The sequence below is a fragment of the Botrytis byssoidea genome (assembly GCF_014898295.1).
Source record: "Botrytis byssoidea strain MUCL 94 chromosome Unknown BBYS_008, whole genome shotgun sequence".
NCBI lineage: Eukaryota > Fungi > Ascomycota > Leotiomycetes > Helotiales > Sclerotiniaceae > Botrytis > Botrytis byssoidea.
In genome coordinates this window covers 782597-798630 of record NW_024065849.1, presented here as the reverse complement: position 1 = coordinate 798630, position 16034 = coordinate 782597, and the positions used below count along the sequence as shown (strand labels likewise).

At 42.8% G+C, this 16034-nt stretch overlaps 8 protein-coding genes across 8 annotated transcripts; 4 read left to right on the top strand and 4 right to left on the bottom strand.

The window, feature by feature from the left end:
* EAE97_004855 (uncharacterized protein) lies at positions 1–1670 on the top strand (the record flags this gene model as incomplete). The annotated part of the gene is made up of 3 exons (XM_038875367.1): positions 1–204; positions 260–913; positions 978–1670. The coding sequence occupies 3 exons, from the start codon at positions 1–3 to the stop codon at positions 1668–1670; spliced, it is 1551 nt and encodes a 516-aa protein (XP_038733724.1).
* Positions 1671–2608: 938 nt separating this feature from the next.
* On the bottom strand, positions 2609–3370 carry EAE97_004854 (uncharacterized protein; the record flags this gene model as incomplete). The annotated part of the gene is made up of 4 exons (XM_038875366.1): positions 2609–2803; positions 2856–2989; positions 3206–3308; positions 3368–3370. The coding sequence occupies 4 exons, from the start codon at positions 3368–3370 to the stop codon at positions 2609–2611; spliced, it is 435 nt and encodes a 144-aa protein (XP_038733723.1).
* Positions 3371–4010: 640 nt separating this feature from the next.
* EAE97_004853 (uncharacterized protein) lies at positions 4011–4205 on the top strand (the record flags this gene model as incomplete). The annotated part of the gene is made up of 1 exon (XM_038875365.1): positions 4011–4205. The coding sequence occupies one exon, from the start codon at positions 4011–4013 to the stop codon at positions 4203–4205; it is 195 nt and encodes a 64-aa protein (XP_038733722.1).
* A 1322-nt stretch (positions 4206–5527) lies between these two features.
* Positions 5528–6370, top strand: EAE97_004852 (uncharacterized protein; the record flags this gene model as incomplete). The annotated part of the gene is made up of 1 exon (XM_038875364.1): positions 5528–6370. One exon carries the CDS (start codon positions 5528–5530, stop codon positions 6368–6370), a length of 843 nt encoding a protein of 280 aa, XP_038733721.1.
* Positions 6371–7031: 661 nt separating this feature from the next.
* On the bottom strand, positions 7032–7638 carry EAE97_004851 (uncharacterized protein; the record flags this gene model as incomplete). Its single annotated transcript, XM_038875363.1, has 2 exons — positions 7032–7216; positions 7326–7638. 2 exons carry the CDS (start codon positions 7636–7638, stop codon positions 7032–7034), a joined length of 498 nt encoding a protein of 165 aa, XP_038733720.1.
* Positions 7639–9624: 1986 nt separating this feature from the next.
* EAE97_004850 (uncharacterized protein) lies at positions 9625–12156 on the bottom strand (the record flags this gene model as incomplete). The annotated part of the gene is made up of 5 exons (XM_038875362.1): positions 9625–11077; positions 11131–11495; positions 11547–11622; positions 11679–11863; positions 12118–12156. The coding sequence occupies 5 exons, from the start codon at positions 12154–12156 to the stop codon at positions 9625–9627; spliced, it is 2118 nt and encodes a 705-aa protein (XP_038733719.1).
* Positions 12157–12729: 573 nt separating this feature from the next.
* Positions 12730–13394, top strand: EAE97_004849 (uncharacterized protein; the record flags this gene model as incomplete). Its single annotated transcript, XM_038875361.1, has 3 exons — positions 12730–12867; positions 12925–13271; positions 13322–13394. 3 exons carry the CDS (start codon positions 12730–12732, stop codon positions 13392–13394), a joined length of 558 nt encoding a protein of 185 aa, XP_038733718.1.
* A 575-nt stretch (positions 13395–13969) lies between these two features.
* EAE97_004848 (uncharacterized protein) lies at positions 13970–14295 on the bottom strand (the record flags this gene model as incomplete). The annotated part of the gene is made up of 2 exons (XM_038875360.1): positions 13970–14164; positions 14224–14295. The coding sequence occupies 2 exons, from the start codon at positions 14293–14295 to the stop codon at positions 13970–13972; spliced, it is 267 nt and encodes an 88-aa protein (XP_038733717.1).
* Between the last annotated feature and the right edge of the window lie 1739 nt (positions 14296–16034).

The window sequence follows — 16034 nt, the reverse complement described above, 5'->3', positions numbered from 1 at the left end:
ATGGCAGACCAATACGGTGCTGCAGGCTATGATGCCCATGTAAACGAATCTCAATCTCCTCAGAAGATGTCCATTGGGGAGTATTGCAGGACCCGAGTTTCTACACTCAAGCCTCCTATGCACAAGGCTCCTAATCCATTCAAACTTCTGGCTATGTTGAATGGAAAACAATGGCTATTCTTCCTTGTGGCGTTTGTTGCTTGGGTATGTTCTGGATCGTTGACAGCATTAGCTCTTTTCCGCTAACCATTCTGCCTAGACTTGGGATGCGTTCGATTTCTTTACAGTTAGTCTTACTGTTTCGGACCTCGCAGAGGAGTTTGACAAGACTACCACGGACATCACATGGGGTATTACATTGGTTCTCATGTTGAGATCTGTTGGTTCTATTATCTTCGGACTCGCAGCAGATAGATATGGCAGAAAATGGCCCTTCATTGTCAACAACATTCTATTCATCATTCTCGAACTCGGTACCGGTTTCTGTCAAACCTACAAGCAATTCCTGGCATGCAGAGCCCTATTCGGTATTGCAATGGGAGGATTGTACGGAAACGCTGCCGCTACCGCGCTTGAAGATTGTCCCGAAGAAGCTCGTGGTTTGATGTCCGGTATACTTCAACAAGGATATGCTTTTGGATATCTTCTCGCAACAGCTTTTGCTAGAGGATTAGTAAATACCACTAGTCATGGATGGAGACCTTTGTTCTGGTTCGGTGCAGGTCCACCTGTTCTCATCATTATCTTCCGTCTCTGTCTCCCGGAAACAGATGCGTACAAGGAGCGTGTTCTTGTTCGAAATGAACGAGGTAATATCGGAGCTACCTTTATTGCTGAAGGAAAGGTAGCATTGAGGGAGCATTGGCTCTTGTTGGTTTACTTGGTACTTCTCATGGCTGGTTTTAACTTCATGGTAAGCTCTCCCCTAACCACTGATTGCAAGACATCTTACAGTATTCATACTAACCCAAATCCAGTCTCATGGTTCCCAAGATCTCTACCCAACCATGCTTAAAAACCAATACAACTTCTCCGCAAACGCTGTTACCGTCATCCAAGTCGTCGCCAATCTTGGTGCCATGACTGGTGGTACTTTGGTCGGTTACTGTTCCCAAATCTTCGGTCGTCGCTTCTCCATAATTGTCATCTCCATCCTCGGCGGCGCTCTCCTCTACCCCTACACATACACCTCTTCCAGCGCCGTCATTGCTGCAGCCTTCTTCGAACAATTCTGTGTCCAAGGAGCCTGGGGTGTTATTCCCATCCATCTCATGGAACTTTCTCCTGGCTCTTTCCGAACCTTCGTTGTCGGTACCGCATACCAACTCGGAAATCTCGTTTCCTCTGCTAGTTCGACTATCGAGGCCGAATTGGGAGAAGACTTCCCCCTCCCACCCAAAGGCAAAACAGCCCGTTTTGAATACGGAAAGGTCATTTGTATTTTCATGGGTTGTGTATACGCCTATGTGATCATATTGACATTTGTGGGACCAGAGTATCTGAGAAGGAGCTTTGATGTTCAACATGATAGTGATTTGGCAGCGGCAGCAGGCCACGATACAATTGAGAAGAGTATGAAGAAGATGAGAGGAAATGGGGGTGTGGAAAATGAATCAACTGAGGATGTGGATGCAGGGTTGGAGAAGGGAACTGGGAGGAACATTGATTGAAGACAGATTTGAAGAAACATGATGGGTGGGATGGAGGGTACGAATGGAATGAATTGCTTTGGATACGGTTTTTGAATTGTCGGATGGGTATACGTCAATAAATAGCTCCCTACGGGATGAATGAATTATGACATGGACATGACAAACTATATCTTGCTGCTGGCAGCGTGCCCATTTCTATCTTCTCTGCGCATCGTGGCTTGTAGTGCAATTATACTTGCTCCTCTACAACCCATTGGGTCGTAACTTAAGTGAAGACTGGCGTGGTGAATTGCTGGACAGGGTTTAAAAAAGCTCACTGAGAGGAGTCTAGCTCAAGAAGCGTTATAATATGGATTTACCACATGTAAGGTTTCCCCCGTGGTTACATAAATTGACCAACTCTACATGGTAGTCCTTATCGGGGAACTTCACAGGGTGTGAGGAAGAAAATTTGCCCGAATGATTCAGTGCGAAAAACATTAGTCTCTCCTTTAAATCATTTTATTCAGAGTGGTCTTGATGAAAAGAGTGATTTGTATTAATGGCCCAAATTGGCCCAAATGCAGAAGAAAATTTGTGTTGTCAATAATTGAGAGTGATGATATGTGTTATTCATTATGTAGATATTGCATCTATAGTTGGATCTTGAGATCTCTTTAACTCTCCTAACCGGACATTATGGTATATTATGCCCTATATGTTTCACCCGCACTCCATCATGTTTTCCGTGCCCTGAGGAACCACAGCTGCAAAGCACTTACAAAAGGCCCTTAACCTAGTAAATACAAGGTTGGACAATGAAAGTATCCAATGTCGAGGCCCCACTGAGAAAGCTCGAACTACTGAATCATGTAGTCTTTGAATCGCTGAATCGCTCCAGGAGTCGTTACTCGTTCAAGATTCATCCTTATCGATCATCATTCGTTTCATTTCATTTCCTATCCAAGATTCATTGCTTATCTCTCATCGCCCTTTAATTTACCAGGTATCTCTTCTAAATCTTCCACACTCTCAATTTCCAACACTTTCGAAACTTCCGCGGTATTTCTCATCAGCTCCTTGGCCCCAGCATATAACATTCGTTGTTCTGCATTGACTGTGGGTGGGAGGTAGAAGATTAGGACATATGGGACGGAGAGACGGCCAGAGGGCTAGGGTAGGTTAGCTTTTGATGGGTAGAACACAAGGAAAGGGATAACATACCAGTGTGCAAGGATAGCTTAGGAGGATAAAACGAGGTGAATGATCTGGCAGGTCGTCACCTATAGAGTCGAGATCTTTATATACAACTCCATCTTCATCTTGTTTTATTTCGAGATTGCTTTTATCAATCAGATCTAAGGGATAAGAGGGAATCAGCAGACGTTCCATTTCACATAACAATCCAGCAGTTTGATGATATTTTATATCCCATACTCATTTAAATAAAATCAAAGTTGTTTCTCAGCAATAACCCGAGGGTTATATGAAGGTGGTGGTGCAACTGGTGTGTAATCATTGTGGGGTGTGTTTGGAGGAACGTTCAAATATCTTGAAAGGAGAGGGAGACAAACATATAACAGCTTGAGGATCACTTGCGCGCGAAGTCCCGAGTCTAAATTTACGTAGATGTGCCTTCGTTTCGGTGCTGAACGTATAAAGGCGCGATTCTGAAGACTAGATTGATCGAATTGGTTAATGGCGCGTTTTCAGGAGGAGTAGGAATGTTTTGTTACCATAATGAAGATATCGATATATCGATGTATGCGTATTTGTTAGGAGTGCAATGAGGAGGGTGCTGTCGAGGTTAAAATAAGAGCTGGGTGTTTCCTTGTATGTCGAGATATGAACTTGTAACTTGTAAAGATGTGAATGTCAGATGGTCAGACCAAGAAACTACGAGTATGAGTGACGAGAAGTGGGCTGTTTAGCTTCATTTCGGATAAAACTCGGATATGTAAGCAAACGAACAACGCCAAAAAAAACCAACACAATTTAAAGATGTGCAACAAAATGTTAAAATTGCGTATGTTGGTCACATGAACCAAGAACGATTGGACCAAGCAATCACATATCCGGTGATAGAACTTGATCATTGAGGTATTAGCTGAGAAACGCAAAATGCTACCCGTTTCCATCACTAAGCAGTCAGGCTATCTATCAGGTCTAGTTTTCCGGGTCGGCCCTTATGATTATGGTTGGAGCGCCGATGTATTTGTGTGATATCGTACGCAGGTAGTTCCATGCAGTCATCAAATCCAAAGTGGACTCCTCTGAATTCCAGCATTTGAGTCATTTTATTGTTATGTTTCCTGCATCCGAGCCTCGTAGGACCTTTGATTCCAAAACCGATCGGTGACAGACTCTCACATCAGCATCATGGTGGTTGTCATTGTGGCAGGAGATACTGGCATGATGAACAATTTGGCAGTCCAAAGATTGGATCCGTTCAACGATCACGAATTTGTGATATCACACGGAACCAGAAAAAGTCTGAGTGTTTGGCTTGCATTGACCGACGATTGGTTCTACCTTTACCATCCTGGCACCTCTACTGAAATCTCAGAAGATTAGAAGCTCGAAATACTTATAAGCTGTGTGTATCTGTGTAGACAGCTCCAGATTCTATCAATGCGAATAGAATTTCACGGAGTATGCCTGCTCGACTCCAGGGTTGATATTTCATGTCTCTATTCACAACACTCGAATGATGATATCTACCTTCCCTATTGACAACAACACCCGCAATATTGGTTCAATTAAATCTTATTTATGCTGCCTTCCTCCGCCATACTGTCCATCTATTCCCTCGAAACACAGAGTTGATGCTTCTCTTTAGAACACCACTTTTCCATTTCCAGGCAAATTATGTCACCTCTCCTATCTTGCTTTAAGCCGACTGCAGTATATATGTATATATCCATGTAAAGTTTCTTGTGGAAAAAGTTTTCATTTTAAGCAACCAGGACATAAGACCAATTTGAAATAAATCTACCCGTTTCTTGATACAAGGTTTGGTCATGTAGTAGTATACTTGGCCGTTAAGAACTTGGTAGTCGATTTTGGTACGGCCAGGTGCGGGGTCTGTTGAAGCAAGAGGGAGTTGAGGTTGAGGGGGCCACCGGCTGGGTTAAAAGACTTTTCTAAAAGGAAGTTTAAAAAATGAAGATTTTAGTAACTTTTCAGCTGTTTTTACGGTCGAAAATATGAGCGATCACTGATTCTATCGTAGAATAACATGTTCACTTCAGGGTTTGGAAAAGAATTCTTGAAGTGTGAGTATATATGAACTTTACAGATGTCTAAATACTGGAAATTGAACAGTTTGAAATTTGGAGTACCATCTAGAGTCTCATCACTACAGTAAAATTTAATTGTTCTTGTCTCTATGGCTATCAAACTGAACCTAGACCATCGCAATTCGATTATCTGAAAAGACAAGCTCAGAATTATGTTCTCCTCGAGTTGTCACGTGGTCGGTACAATTTCAGCTCACGCAGCTAACTCCGTACGGAGTCGGGGGAATGTTGCGCACAGCCACGGCAATTCCACCACTCAGTCTTACCTCTCTGTCCCACCCTTAGTGGTTTTTGAGTGAAGTCTTCATTTGACGTAAAGGATTCGCTTCCCCTGCGCGCGTAATGTACGTTTTGTTTACGTGCGTAACAATGTGCCTCAAGACGATGTCCTAGAATTTGGCCCGATCAGCGATATCTCTAATTATAAGTCTGTACACGATGTCTAATTAATTAAGTATAAAATTGAGGTATGTCCCTTTGATTCAATTCCGATATCATCACTTCATTTCACAATTCAATTACAAGAATTACAAAGTTATTTCTTCACATCACCCAGTCTTCATTTTACAAAACTCAAATAGTATTCTCATATTCAACATGTCTATGACTGCAGCCCAAGTCAACCCCTCAATCGCCCTTTTTGGTGCGACTGGTGGAACTGGACTTGCAATACTCAATGAAATCCTCTCTTCCTCATCTACCACTCATCTCAATGTTTTGTGTCGTACTCCGTCAAAACTCTCTCAATTCTCCAATGAAACAATCTACCCCAATCTTCATATCATTCAAGGCGACATTCGCGATGCCACCGCCTTAAAATCCGCCCTTATCGACCCAGCCACCAATCTCCCCGTCGATATCGTTGTTTCTTCTCTAGGCATGACTCTCATCCGTGCCTCAACTTTCTCAATGAAATGGTCAGACCCAACTCTCTGTCAGGATGGTGTCAAAAGTATCTTGAGCACATTGGATTCTCTAGAACTAGAGTATGGATCAAAGAATGTGAAGACGAAAGTGATAGTGGTTAGCACGACAGGAATTAGTAAGAAAGGAAGGGATATTCCTTGTAAGATGAGACCGCTGTACAGTCTTGGAAAAACCCCATTTGAGGATAAGATACGAATGGAGGAGGAAATTGTGAGGTGGGCGGGAGAAGGAGAAGGAAAGAGGTGGATGGTGGTTAGGCCGAGTTTGTTGATTAATGGAGAAGCGAAGAGAACAGTGGTTAAGATTGGATGGGAGTTCCCTGGCGCTGGGTATAGAAAGAGTGAAGATGAGCGAGAAAACAATATGGCAGAGAAGGTGAAAGAAGATGAGGATAAGTTGGAGATCGGGTACCAGATCACTCGGGGAGGGGTTGGAAAATGGATTTATGAAGAAGGCATTCGAAACGGAGGGAGGAGCGAATGGGAGGGAAGGTTTATGAGTCTGACATATTGATTTCCTTGGGTTTCCTTGTTGCAGGCGTTGTTTGTTAGCTTCTTTACCCTAAATACCCTGTTCCTCGGCAAGATTCGATCTTAGAGCTATATAATTTAGGATACTTGCTTTTAGACAGTTATTATTACCTTTCAAAGCCATGACTTACACTATAGCTCTATTCCCTAGTGGCTCATGATATTCAGAGAGAATTGTGAATTGTCTATAAATGTAGGAGCCACTCAACTTCCGTTTCTGACAGTACCCGTGTACACGAATTCTGGCACCCGGTCAAGAACTGGTTATAGATCATTCTTAACATGCAAAATTAAGAGAAATCTTCTTTTATTATATTCTGAGATTTCACGGACGGATTAAATATTGCTTGACTACGTAGGTAGTCACTGAAGATCCGGCCAGGGTTGTAGAGTTAGCATGCCCCCAAAATATTGTTTCGTTTCGCTTATTCAAAACGACTCAATCACATCGGAGTAATCACTTGTCTGAATCATACAAAAGATTACTGAATCTGGAGTAACCATTCAAAAAGTAGACTATTACTCTTTTCTCACCTACGTAAGGCTCGTTAACATTATCCATCTCAACTATCTCACGTTAACCCACAGCCACTCGACCGACTTAACCACCATATCATCGCTCCATTCCACATCATCTTCTCTTTCTAGACTCTCCACTCCGCAATCAAGTGAATGGTAATCATAGCTAAGACCAAAGCAGCAATCCCAACAACAGCACCATTAATCATCACGAGCCCGAAACCTACCATACCGGCACTTTGTAATACCGCAAATACACTACCAGCAGCGATGTTTCCGAGGATCGTCTGAGTGAGTGAGGCTATAGATCCTAATGTGGGCCTGCGTTAGTCGACCATCTCGGAAGAAAGAGCAGCTTGAAAAGATAACCAACAGGAGATACATGATGGAGGTGTTAGAAGATTCAAAAATCTAATTACCAGAAACAGGACCTGAGATCATAAAACCCAAAAGAGCAAGTAATGGTGCGGTAACAATGCCAGGCCAGATAATCACGGCGATGCTCAGAATTCCAAGGGCTATTGGAAGTGGGTGCTCGCAGATGAATTGAACATAGCGTGATATGAATGGACGCACATGAGTACGGTATAGACGATTGATTGTGGAGATAATGCCCTCGAGTGTTGGCCTGACTTCACGATGGAACCATCTTTTAAAGCCGGAAAAGGTCGAAGTTAAGGAGGTGAAAAGTGCTTTGCAGCCACCTCTAATTGTCGAGACGAAACTGGGCATTTGAATTGATTGATATTTTGGCTTGTTCTTGAGGGACTTGTATCAGCATGCAAGTTGATCATAAGTGGACGAGGTACAATACACGTTGTGCTTGGAATTGCTCGAGTCCAGGACTTGAGATCAGACCTCTATAGATATATAGGGGTTTCTGGAGCGTGAGACAACACGATGACTTTCTATATGGCTCAGAACCTTTCCTAATATCTGACTGATTGATATAATAAAAGTACCGTCGATCCACAACTTTCTCTAGAATTCTTCGACCGTGTGGTTATGCATGCTTCCATTACCAACATCTGATCATGTTTTACAATGAAATTTTCGCCCAAAAGTAAATATTTGCATCCTTTAAGGACCCTATTCCATAGTTATTTCTGTTTGTTACGGGAAGCTACGTTCGGAGAAATGTTTGTTTGTATCAAGGGTCGACCAGCTGCTTACTTCTTAGGAAATTTGCGTACATGCTCCATGACAAGGAAAATTTCGTTACTCTTGAGTCTTGATCGAGTTAAAAACTGCATGTCCTCTATGTTGAGGTATCATCCACAATGCACAGTTCCTTTCCGAGCTCCCGTGCGGAAAGCTGCATCACAACCCAGGATGGCGCGTTTGAAAATTGCAGTTCAGAGATCAAATAAGCTTCACTCTTCTATTTCCTTTGCCTAAGCCCTTGCAGAGCTTGTTGGATATCTATCATAGCGTTTCTACATTTTGAAGCGAGCGCAGAAAGATCACTTGGACAAACGGCCAGATAAAATCTCGGGGCATCTATCGTCGTCATTGAAATCGCTACCTGAGATTCCACAATTTCCAGCCCTTTCATCTTGGGATACAATATCAGAGAATACATGGCCTGGAACCTCGAAGCCCTTACTAACAGGCAAGAAACTGAGAAGAAGCGCAAAACAAGCCGAAGTCCCCGATGAAGAACTACTGAATTGGTAATAGGAACGACAGGAGCTTCGTCATTAGACACTTCTAATGGCTCTGGACACTGGAGTCATGATATTCTATAAATAGGTTGTAGGAAGAATCGATGATGAGAAATTTGCATTGCTTGTTGCAGATATTTGATTCTACAGTATTGCAGAAGAATTGCAATTCGCACGTGGCGCGACTATAATTGAAATGGTCACCGCGCATGAAGTTGGTGTTGAAAGCGAGTGGACGAATGGATAATTTATAACCACGGTCGCTGACAAGGTTTTGGAAATCAGGTCCCGAATGGGAAATTAGTGGAGGTTAACGAGCCGATCGAAATATGATAGAATTTCCATGCGTTAAAGTCACCTCTGATGACGAAGAATACTGTGATCAACGCCAAGGCCATGCATTCAAAAAAAAACTTGAAAGGTTGATGTGGCGGATGTTGGTGGCACCGAGGCCTTCTGTGAGAGGACGAAGGGGTCCAGCTCGGTTAGGGACATCGGCTGGCCAAGGATGTCAGTTACACAAGTTACCAATCACCCCGGTCAAGAAGTCTCTTGTTGCATATCGTAGAGTTTGTGGTTCCGCGGGGTAATGACTGCACATATATTGATTGGTATTTCCATTCAACTTTCCCAATAAACATGACCAAATAGTCTAGGAATGAATGATTGTTAGCCGATTCATGTGAAATTTCGGGGAAAATATGACGGTTGGAAATCAATCGTGGCACCATAGAATGTAGTTATGCTTCCGAAATCAAAAGTTCCTCAATATTGGAAGCTTGCATCTGCTTTGTTAGTGTGGAGTAATCAATACCTTGATCGCATTTCTTCAGTCTTCGCTATCGCTCACAACCAGTACCATCTAACTATTGATACCGACCCGGAGCATACTACTTCGTCAATTATTTGTAATTATTTTATCCTAAATTTCGAGAACAGTAATTGAAGAAAAACGAAGATTCCCATTTATTTAATATATCATATCGAGTACAAATATGTTTAGCCATAAAACCCTTCCCCGAATACCGTAGCAGAAACAAGTCGCTAAAAACTTTCAATTAAACATAAGTAAGTCACCGTTGGAACCCTGTCCTACTGCAGGTTGATAAACTTGCTCGGGTGCGTTCTGATTAACCACATATTGCATCTCGCCTCTACCAACGGTAGGACTACCACCGAATCCTTCATCCTGTCCATTCAAGTTCATGCTTGCCATTTGCTGGCCAACACCGGCAAAGAACGCATCTGCTGCATCGACTGCTGCAGCGAGATCACCTTGTCCACCGGGTTTCATCATGGGTTGAGAGTTTCCAAATGCAGAAAGTGATTTCTGAGCGTCCAAATCCCCATTTGGAAGATGTTGCTTTTGTAGAGCGGGCGAGTCTGTAAGGCGACGTGGGCGAGCGGAACGGAATACTTGCTGGACAGGTTTCAGGTAAACAGTAGCGAGAGTTCCAACGTTAAGGCACATCTCCTCAAGAGTGGCAGGGTCGAGTTTCTCCGATTCAGCTGTGATCGGAGGCTTTTCACCCATAACAATAGCTTTGGCTGTGGCCATATCTGAAGATAGCAGACGCCAGTACATGTAGCCTCTGTCCCGCAAATCTGGGTTATCTGTGTCTTCTGTGGCCCATTTCAACACCTTAGGAACCAATTCTTGCCCTTTTGTTGGCCTTTGAATGAACAGTTTAACGGTCGCGGTGAGAAGAGCAAGTTGAACTTCCACTGGCTCATCCGCGAATGAATAGAGAAAATCTTCAAGCAATACATCTGAGTTTTCTATCCGAGAGGCATATTGTCCGATAACCCAAATCATGGCAGCCTTGGCTTCGGGTTCATCTAGCGAATCCAAATTCTCGCACAATGTACCAATTATGGACTCGTACTGATTAGGGTACTTTCTGAAGATGTTTCGAATTACCACTGTTGCTTCTTGTACAATGTATGTGACCTTTGTGGCCACTAGCTCCAGCAATGTATTAATACACTGTCTAGCCGCAGGCTCGATTTTGATAGCAAGCTTTCCGATTGCTCGGACTGATTTGCGGACGAAGTGAACATCAATTTCTGTGGCGTATTCTCTCAATTCGGTAAGCACCTCTTGGATATTCTTTTCATTCGCCAACATGAAGATCAACTCCAGCTTGGTTACCTTGACATAAATTGGGTCATTATATTTGCAGAAGAATACTCGAATATCGTTGCGTAGAACTTCCGGCCTTCTTTGTAATATTAACAGCGCATTCCGTAATGCGAGATATTGAACCTCTGGACCCTTCGCCAATAAAGTGACTAAAGGGGGCGAGAGCTTCCGGCATAATGCCGATATTTGCTTTTGATCATTAATGTAGTTCATGAGGTACAAAACGACTCTTATACATGTAAGAACGACTGCAGAATTTGAATGTGATAAACGTGGAGATATACGCTCCGCTAGCAATAAGGCCTCAGAGGACTCTTGTGGAACATACGACATCAAGGCTTCCAAGATATATGTTTGGCCCCACCTGGTTGGTAATGTTAGGTCGTTCAATGGAAAATTGGAGAGTAGGATGCTTACTCGGAACAGTCTGGGAGAATTTGAACCATCTTAGAGGCATTACCGTAGTCAATAGTTAACTTGATAGCATCACTCCTCTCCCAGATATCCATCAAGCTGGCCAATGCACTAGCCACGACCGTTGGGTTATCGTCCCTCAACATCGAATTTAATCTGTCGATTAGATCTGAGCCCTCAACCAAGTGCCTATCGTGATCGTATAATTTTGCGACACAGAAAGCTGCTGTCTTGCGAACATACGGGTCTGCGTCTCGAAGGAGTTGCTTTGTAGGTAGTACTGTAGCTTCGACAAAATCTCGAACGTGAATGTATGACATCGTGCGCAATGCAAGAGCTCTGACAAGAGGATTAGAATCATTCATATCCTGGTCCGCAATGGTTAGTTTCAGCAGAGAAGTGCGGAATTTGGAACTTGCCTCTTGCAAAGTGGGTAAAGCCTTGACAGCGACATCTGGTTTCATACGAGCATAATTGACCAGAAACAGGAAGCACCTACTTTTGTGTTAGTTATTCATTCGCGCGACTTTCAATGTAATTAGTCAACCCACATCTTCTTAATCTCCAAGCTGGGTATTTGCATACACCCAACAATATCAGGAAACAGAGCGACCATGTCATTGTTGCTCATGGTCATGTTGGCTACAATCTTCTTCAAAGCGATCTTCTTCGCGGCATGGTTCTTGTCTTTCTTTCCACCACTATTCAATTCCAATCGTAGTTCCGCGACTTTGCCCTGTGGAGAATGATTATAAAGTGAGCCAACTGATCCATATCCGGTTGGTGGTATATAGGAAGGTAGAAACATAATGCAGGGTGCGCCTTCATTGTGAACTCCGAGATGATTGAAATCTTGCAGACCATAAGACCCCAAGCATCTTAGGTGCTACAAATATGCAACAGATCGGGCGAGCACATGAAAGGAAGTTGAGGCGCAAATGATATATAATAAACCGTGAAATTGTATGATAATTGATCCAAGTGACATACCCTTGCAAAGAGCTTCGCATCTCCCCCGCCTGAGCTCATGATGTGCGAGCCTCAATCCCTTTGTGTGTATGGTGACTATGTCGCTGTACCTTCAATCGCACACGAAACCCTCCCAGTTCAATCTCTCCCAGTTCAATCTCGTAAGAAATCCGTCGACCACTGAGATCGTTTGTTTCCCAAGCCGGCACCACAGGGTAAATCGACAATGCGCCACAATCACCGACAGTATAGTATTAGAGTTTGTCGCAGATATCTCTCCATCAACTTGAGGAATTTTGAATTTCGCAGATATAATTTCATCAAATGTAAATGCAATGTTTGTAATTCGTGTAATTCAGTATGGACTTTAAGAACGACGTGAAGTAAAGATCATCTAAAGGGGTGGCTCTAGTAAGCTCGGGATCGCGGATTTAAGCTAGCGTGGGAAGCTTGTTCCATCAACAGTGTACTGCTTCCTTGCTATCTGCTAGGTAGGAACTTATACTAGGTAGGCATTAATATTTGTAGGTTCTGCCTTAATACCTAATTTGACACGGCGTGCGACGACGACAATCTACAAAGAATACGAGGCTATTCTATTATCCTTCAACCGCCGAAACGCAACTTATCGAAATGGCGGAGCTCGCGATTTCACCACCTCCCCCTCCTCCTCAATGGGTTGTAGATCTTAATACTCCACCATTATCGAAGCCAAAATCAGCAGGTATTCCGGATCCTCCAGGATACACAGCTTCCTCTTCTTCAAGCCGAGTATGTTATTTCCGACCTATATACTATTAACTGTCTGCTGAAAATCGTGTTCTCCAGAAACAAACCACCAAAACCCCACGACAACCTCCGACTTCCGCTGAAATGGATACGCTGAAGATCAAGAAAGCATGGGAAGTGGCTTTGGCCCCTGTCAAACAACTTCCAATGACGGCGATTATGATGTATATGTCAGGGAACTCTCTTCAAATATTTTCCATCATGATGGTGGTTATGGCATTCAAGAATCCTCTGATGGGGCTTATGGCTACAAATCAAGCATTTGAACGTTTTGAGAGTGAAGGAACAAGGGGAAAATTGGGTGTAGTCAAACTGGCATATGTTGCATGTCAAGTGATAGCCTTGGCGCTAGGAATATGGAAGGTTAATGGAATGGGATTATTACCGTAAGTTGTCTGTACAAATGACTCGGAGTAAAATGCTAATGGCACTGCAGTACTACAAGGTCCGATTGGTTGGCTTGGGAGACAGCAAGGGATCCTCTAGAACGAGCTATTCCAGCTTTCTGAGGTATTTGGCTTGAGACGATTGCACGTTATGGCGTTAGGATACCATGGAACTATGAACAAACAAAGCATGTCAGGGCTTATGTGTCGCGATTATGTAACAGAAGTCTCGTGAGCGATCGTTCAAACGAGATAGCGCAAATTTTAAACAAAACACAGCATAGAGACTATCAGCGACATATATGCGCAGAGTGATGAACGGTGTTACTTTATCGGAATATTGAAACATGCACTCATTCGAGGTACGCCGCAGCACAAGCCTCCCATGCTAATGCATCCTGATGGATCCCACCCCGAATTCGATGTCAAATGAAAGTCTTAAAACTCTGGAGGGACAAAATCGCATTCCTGCCATAGATCTATCTGCAAGTGCAGACCCAGATTTCTCTCGATACATCGCGCTGACTGCCCTTAAATCTTATCTCCATATTTCCACCAAATAAATGTGCCTGGCTTTCGTTGCGATTCCATATTGTGCCTGCCTCTATGTTTGAGAGTGTAATTCGAGATTTTGGATGCCTTCGATCTTGCATGAAATCTCTGCAATTCCGCAAAATACCTGTCGACCAGCACTGTCCTTAAATATCATTTACTTTTCTGGTAGATTTGACTGTCGAAGTTTCCTTTAACTGCGACTCCAATGCTTCCTTTACTTTATCAGTGTCTATGAAGTCCTCCATCAACAACTGTAATCGCGTTACCCTGCATTGATCGCATTTTTCATGAGAGCATTTGCTACATTTGTCCAACTTCATCCTATTACGTTCACCGCACTTAAATCTCAAGTCAGCATATCATTAGCGTCTTGTATTATTCTTGGGAATAAACTCACCCCTTGAATATCCCTCGATGCGTTATTACAGCACATCCACATTGTGTCGCTGATGCTTGAAAAGTAAGGCATGTTGTTTAGCGACTCTTATACTAGTTGCTGGCTGTAAAATGCCCTGTAAAGTTTATTATCAGTCTGGATGGACTTGCCGTCGTTGTATATCGTCTGCAAAGTGATACTTTCAAGGGATCTGGAGTAATATTCTTCAAAGCTTATATGTTGCATTATAAAGTGATGGTGGGAAGCTAGTTCTAGCCTACGGTTAGCTTGTAGGTTAGGTGCTGGTTGAACATGTTTAGTACGGCTGTGAATAACTTAAACTTTAAATCTGTCCTTTGTACAGAGGGCAATCATCAATTGATTTTATATACTGCAGTAGGATTGAACACATGTTAGATGGTGGCATCGATGGGGTAGCCAAGCAATGCTAGATCTCCTTATTATCAAACTTGAAAATCGTTCAACCTTCAACCTCATTTATGTATTGAGAGCCGTTCTGTAAATTTCGATTCATCAAATTAGCCAAGGTCAAATCTGCGGTCATCAATAGTATCATCTGAATATTATTATTTGTTATCATAAAGCTTGCCCAGAGACGTCATAATGTAAGTTTCCCCTTCAAACTCACTAAGTGATCGGTGTTTTCTTAACGTCTGTAACTCCTCAACTTTGTCTCTCCAATAGGGCAAATGAGAATTTCCTTGAAAACTTAACTTGTGACCGTACGTGTGTAGAGCTAATTAGTTTTCGTCAACCTTGCCGCTAACGCACACCATTTTCTACTCCCTCGATCACCCACACTTCCAATCTGAACTGAGAACATTTCCTCAATTTAGATTGAAAGTACTATGTAAAAGAACCCTAACCTTTTTCTTCCGTTTCTCAAGAAAAGCTTAAACTCAATTTGTTCCATAGTAATTTTTGAATGCCAAAACAGCTTCACCGATGAAAGGCAGCTCCTATATTTTGTCGAAGAGAATATTTTTCAATGTGGTTGGTCTCAGCAATCGACAATTTATATGCATACAGAGTCATGTGAGTGTATATGTGCTCGAACTGCCTACAAGCTCAGATTCAGCCGGATTTTCTGCGCAATTAATATTATCTGAAACTTACAACCAGATGCGTTCACGGAATCTTTTTCCCGCTCTATATTCCTACGATGAATACTTTGAAATGATGGTTCTTGCATTTGCGTAACCTCCGGCGCCAGGAATACTCATACCCAGTACCTCCTCGCTTAGTGGTATTGAGTTTATTGAACAACACCTGGGCACATATCAGTGGTCTTAGCAGACCAAATGCGTGATTACCGGTTATTATAATGAAGTCTTTTATGCCAAAGAGTCTGTGGACAAATTCTTGGATAGTGTTGAAAATATTCTGCTTCACAAGCTATGTCTGGATAATTTTGGGTAAAGATTGAAAGTAGTTCCTCGGAATGCGAATACCCAGTTCGTGGTCGTGAAATAGGATTACAATATTTGTTGGCTCCATGAGATGGACAGCTAGCGGTGGAGAACGAGTGCCTGGTAAAATCTAAGGGCCACAATGGAAACGTCTTTTCTCACATAAATCTCTTGCTCTGCCAAATAATGAATGATATTTGAGTCTATACAAATCCCTACTATGAAGTTGAATTCAACCTTAACTCCAGCCTGAACCAGCCAGGACCCAACAGTATGAGAACTCAATCTTTCATCCGGCCCTGTCCAACAAATATGCCTTACAATGTCTGGTATCTCCTCGAACTTCCACCCGGCAGAATATTGAGCCCCTCTTTAATTCCTTTGCTCGACTTCGGCTCTCCA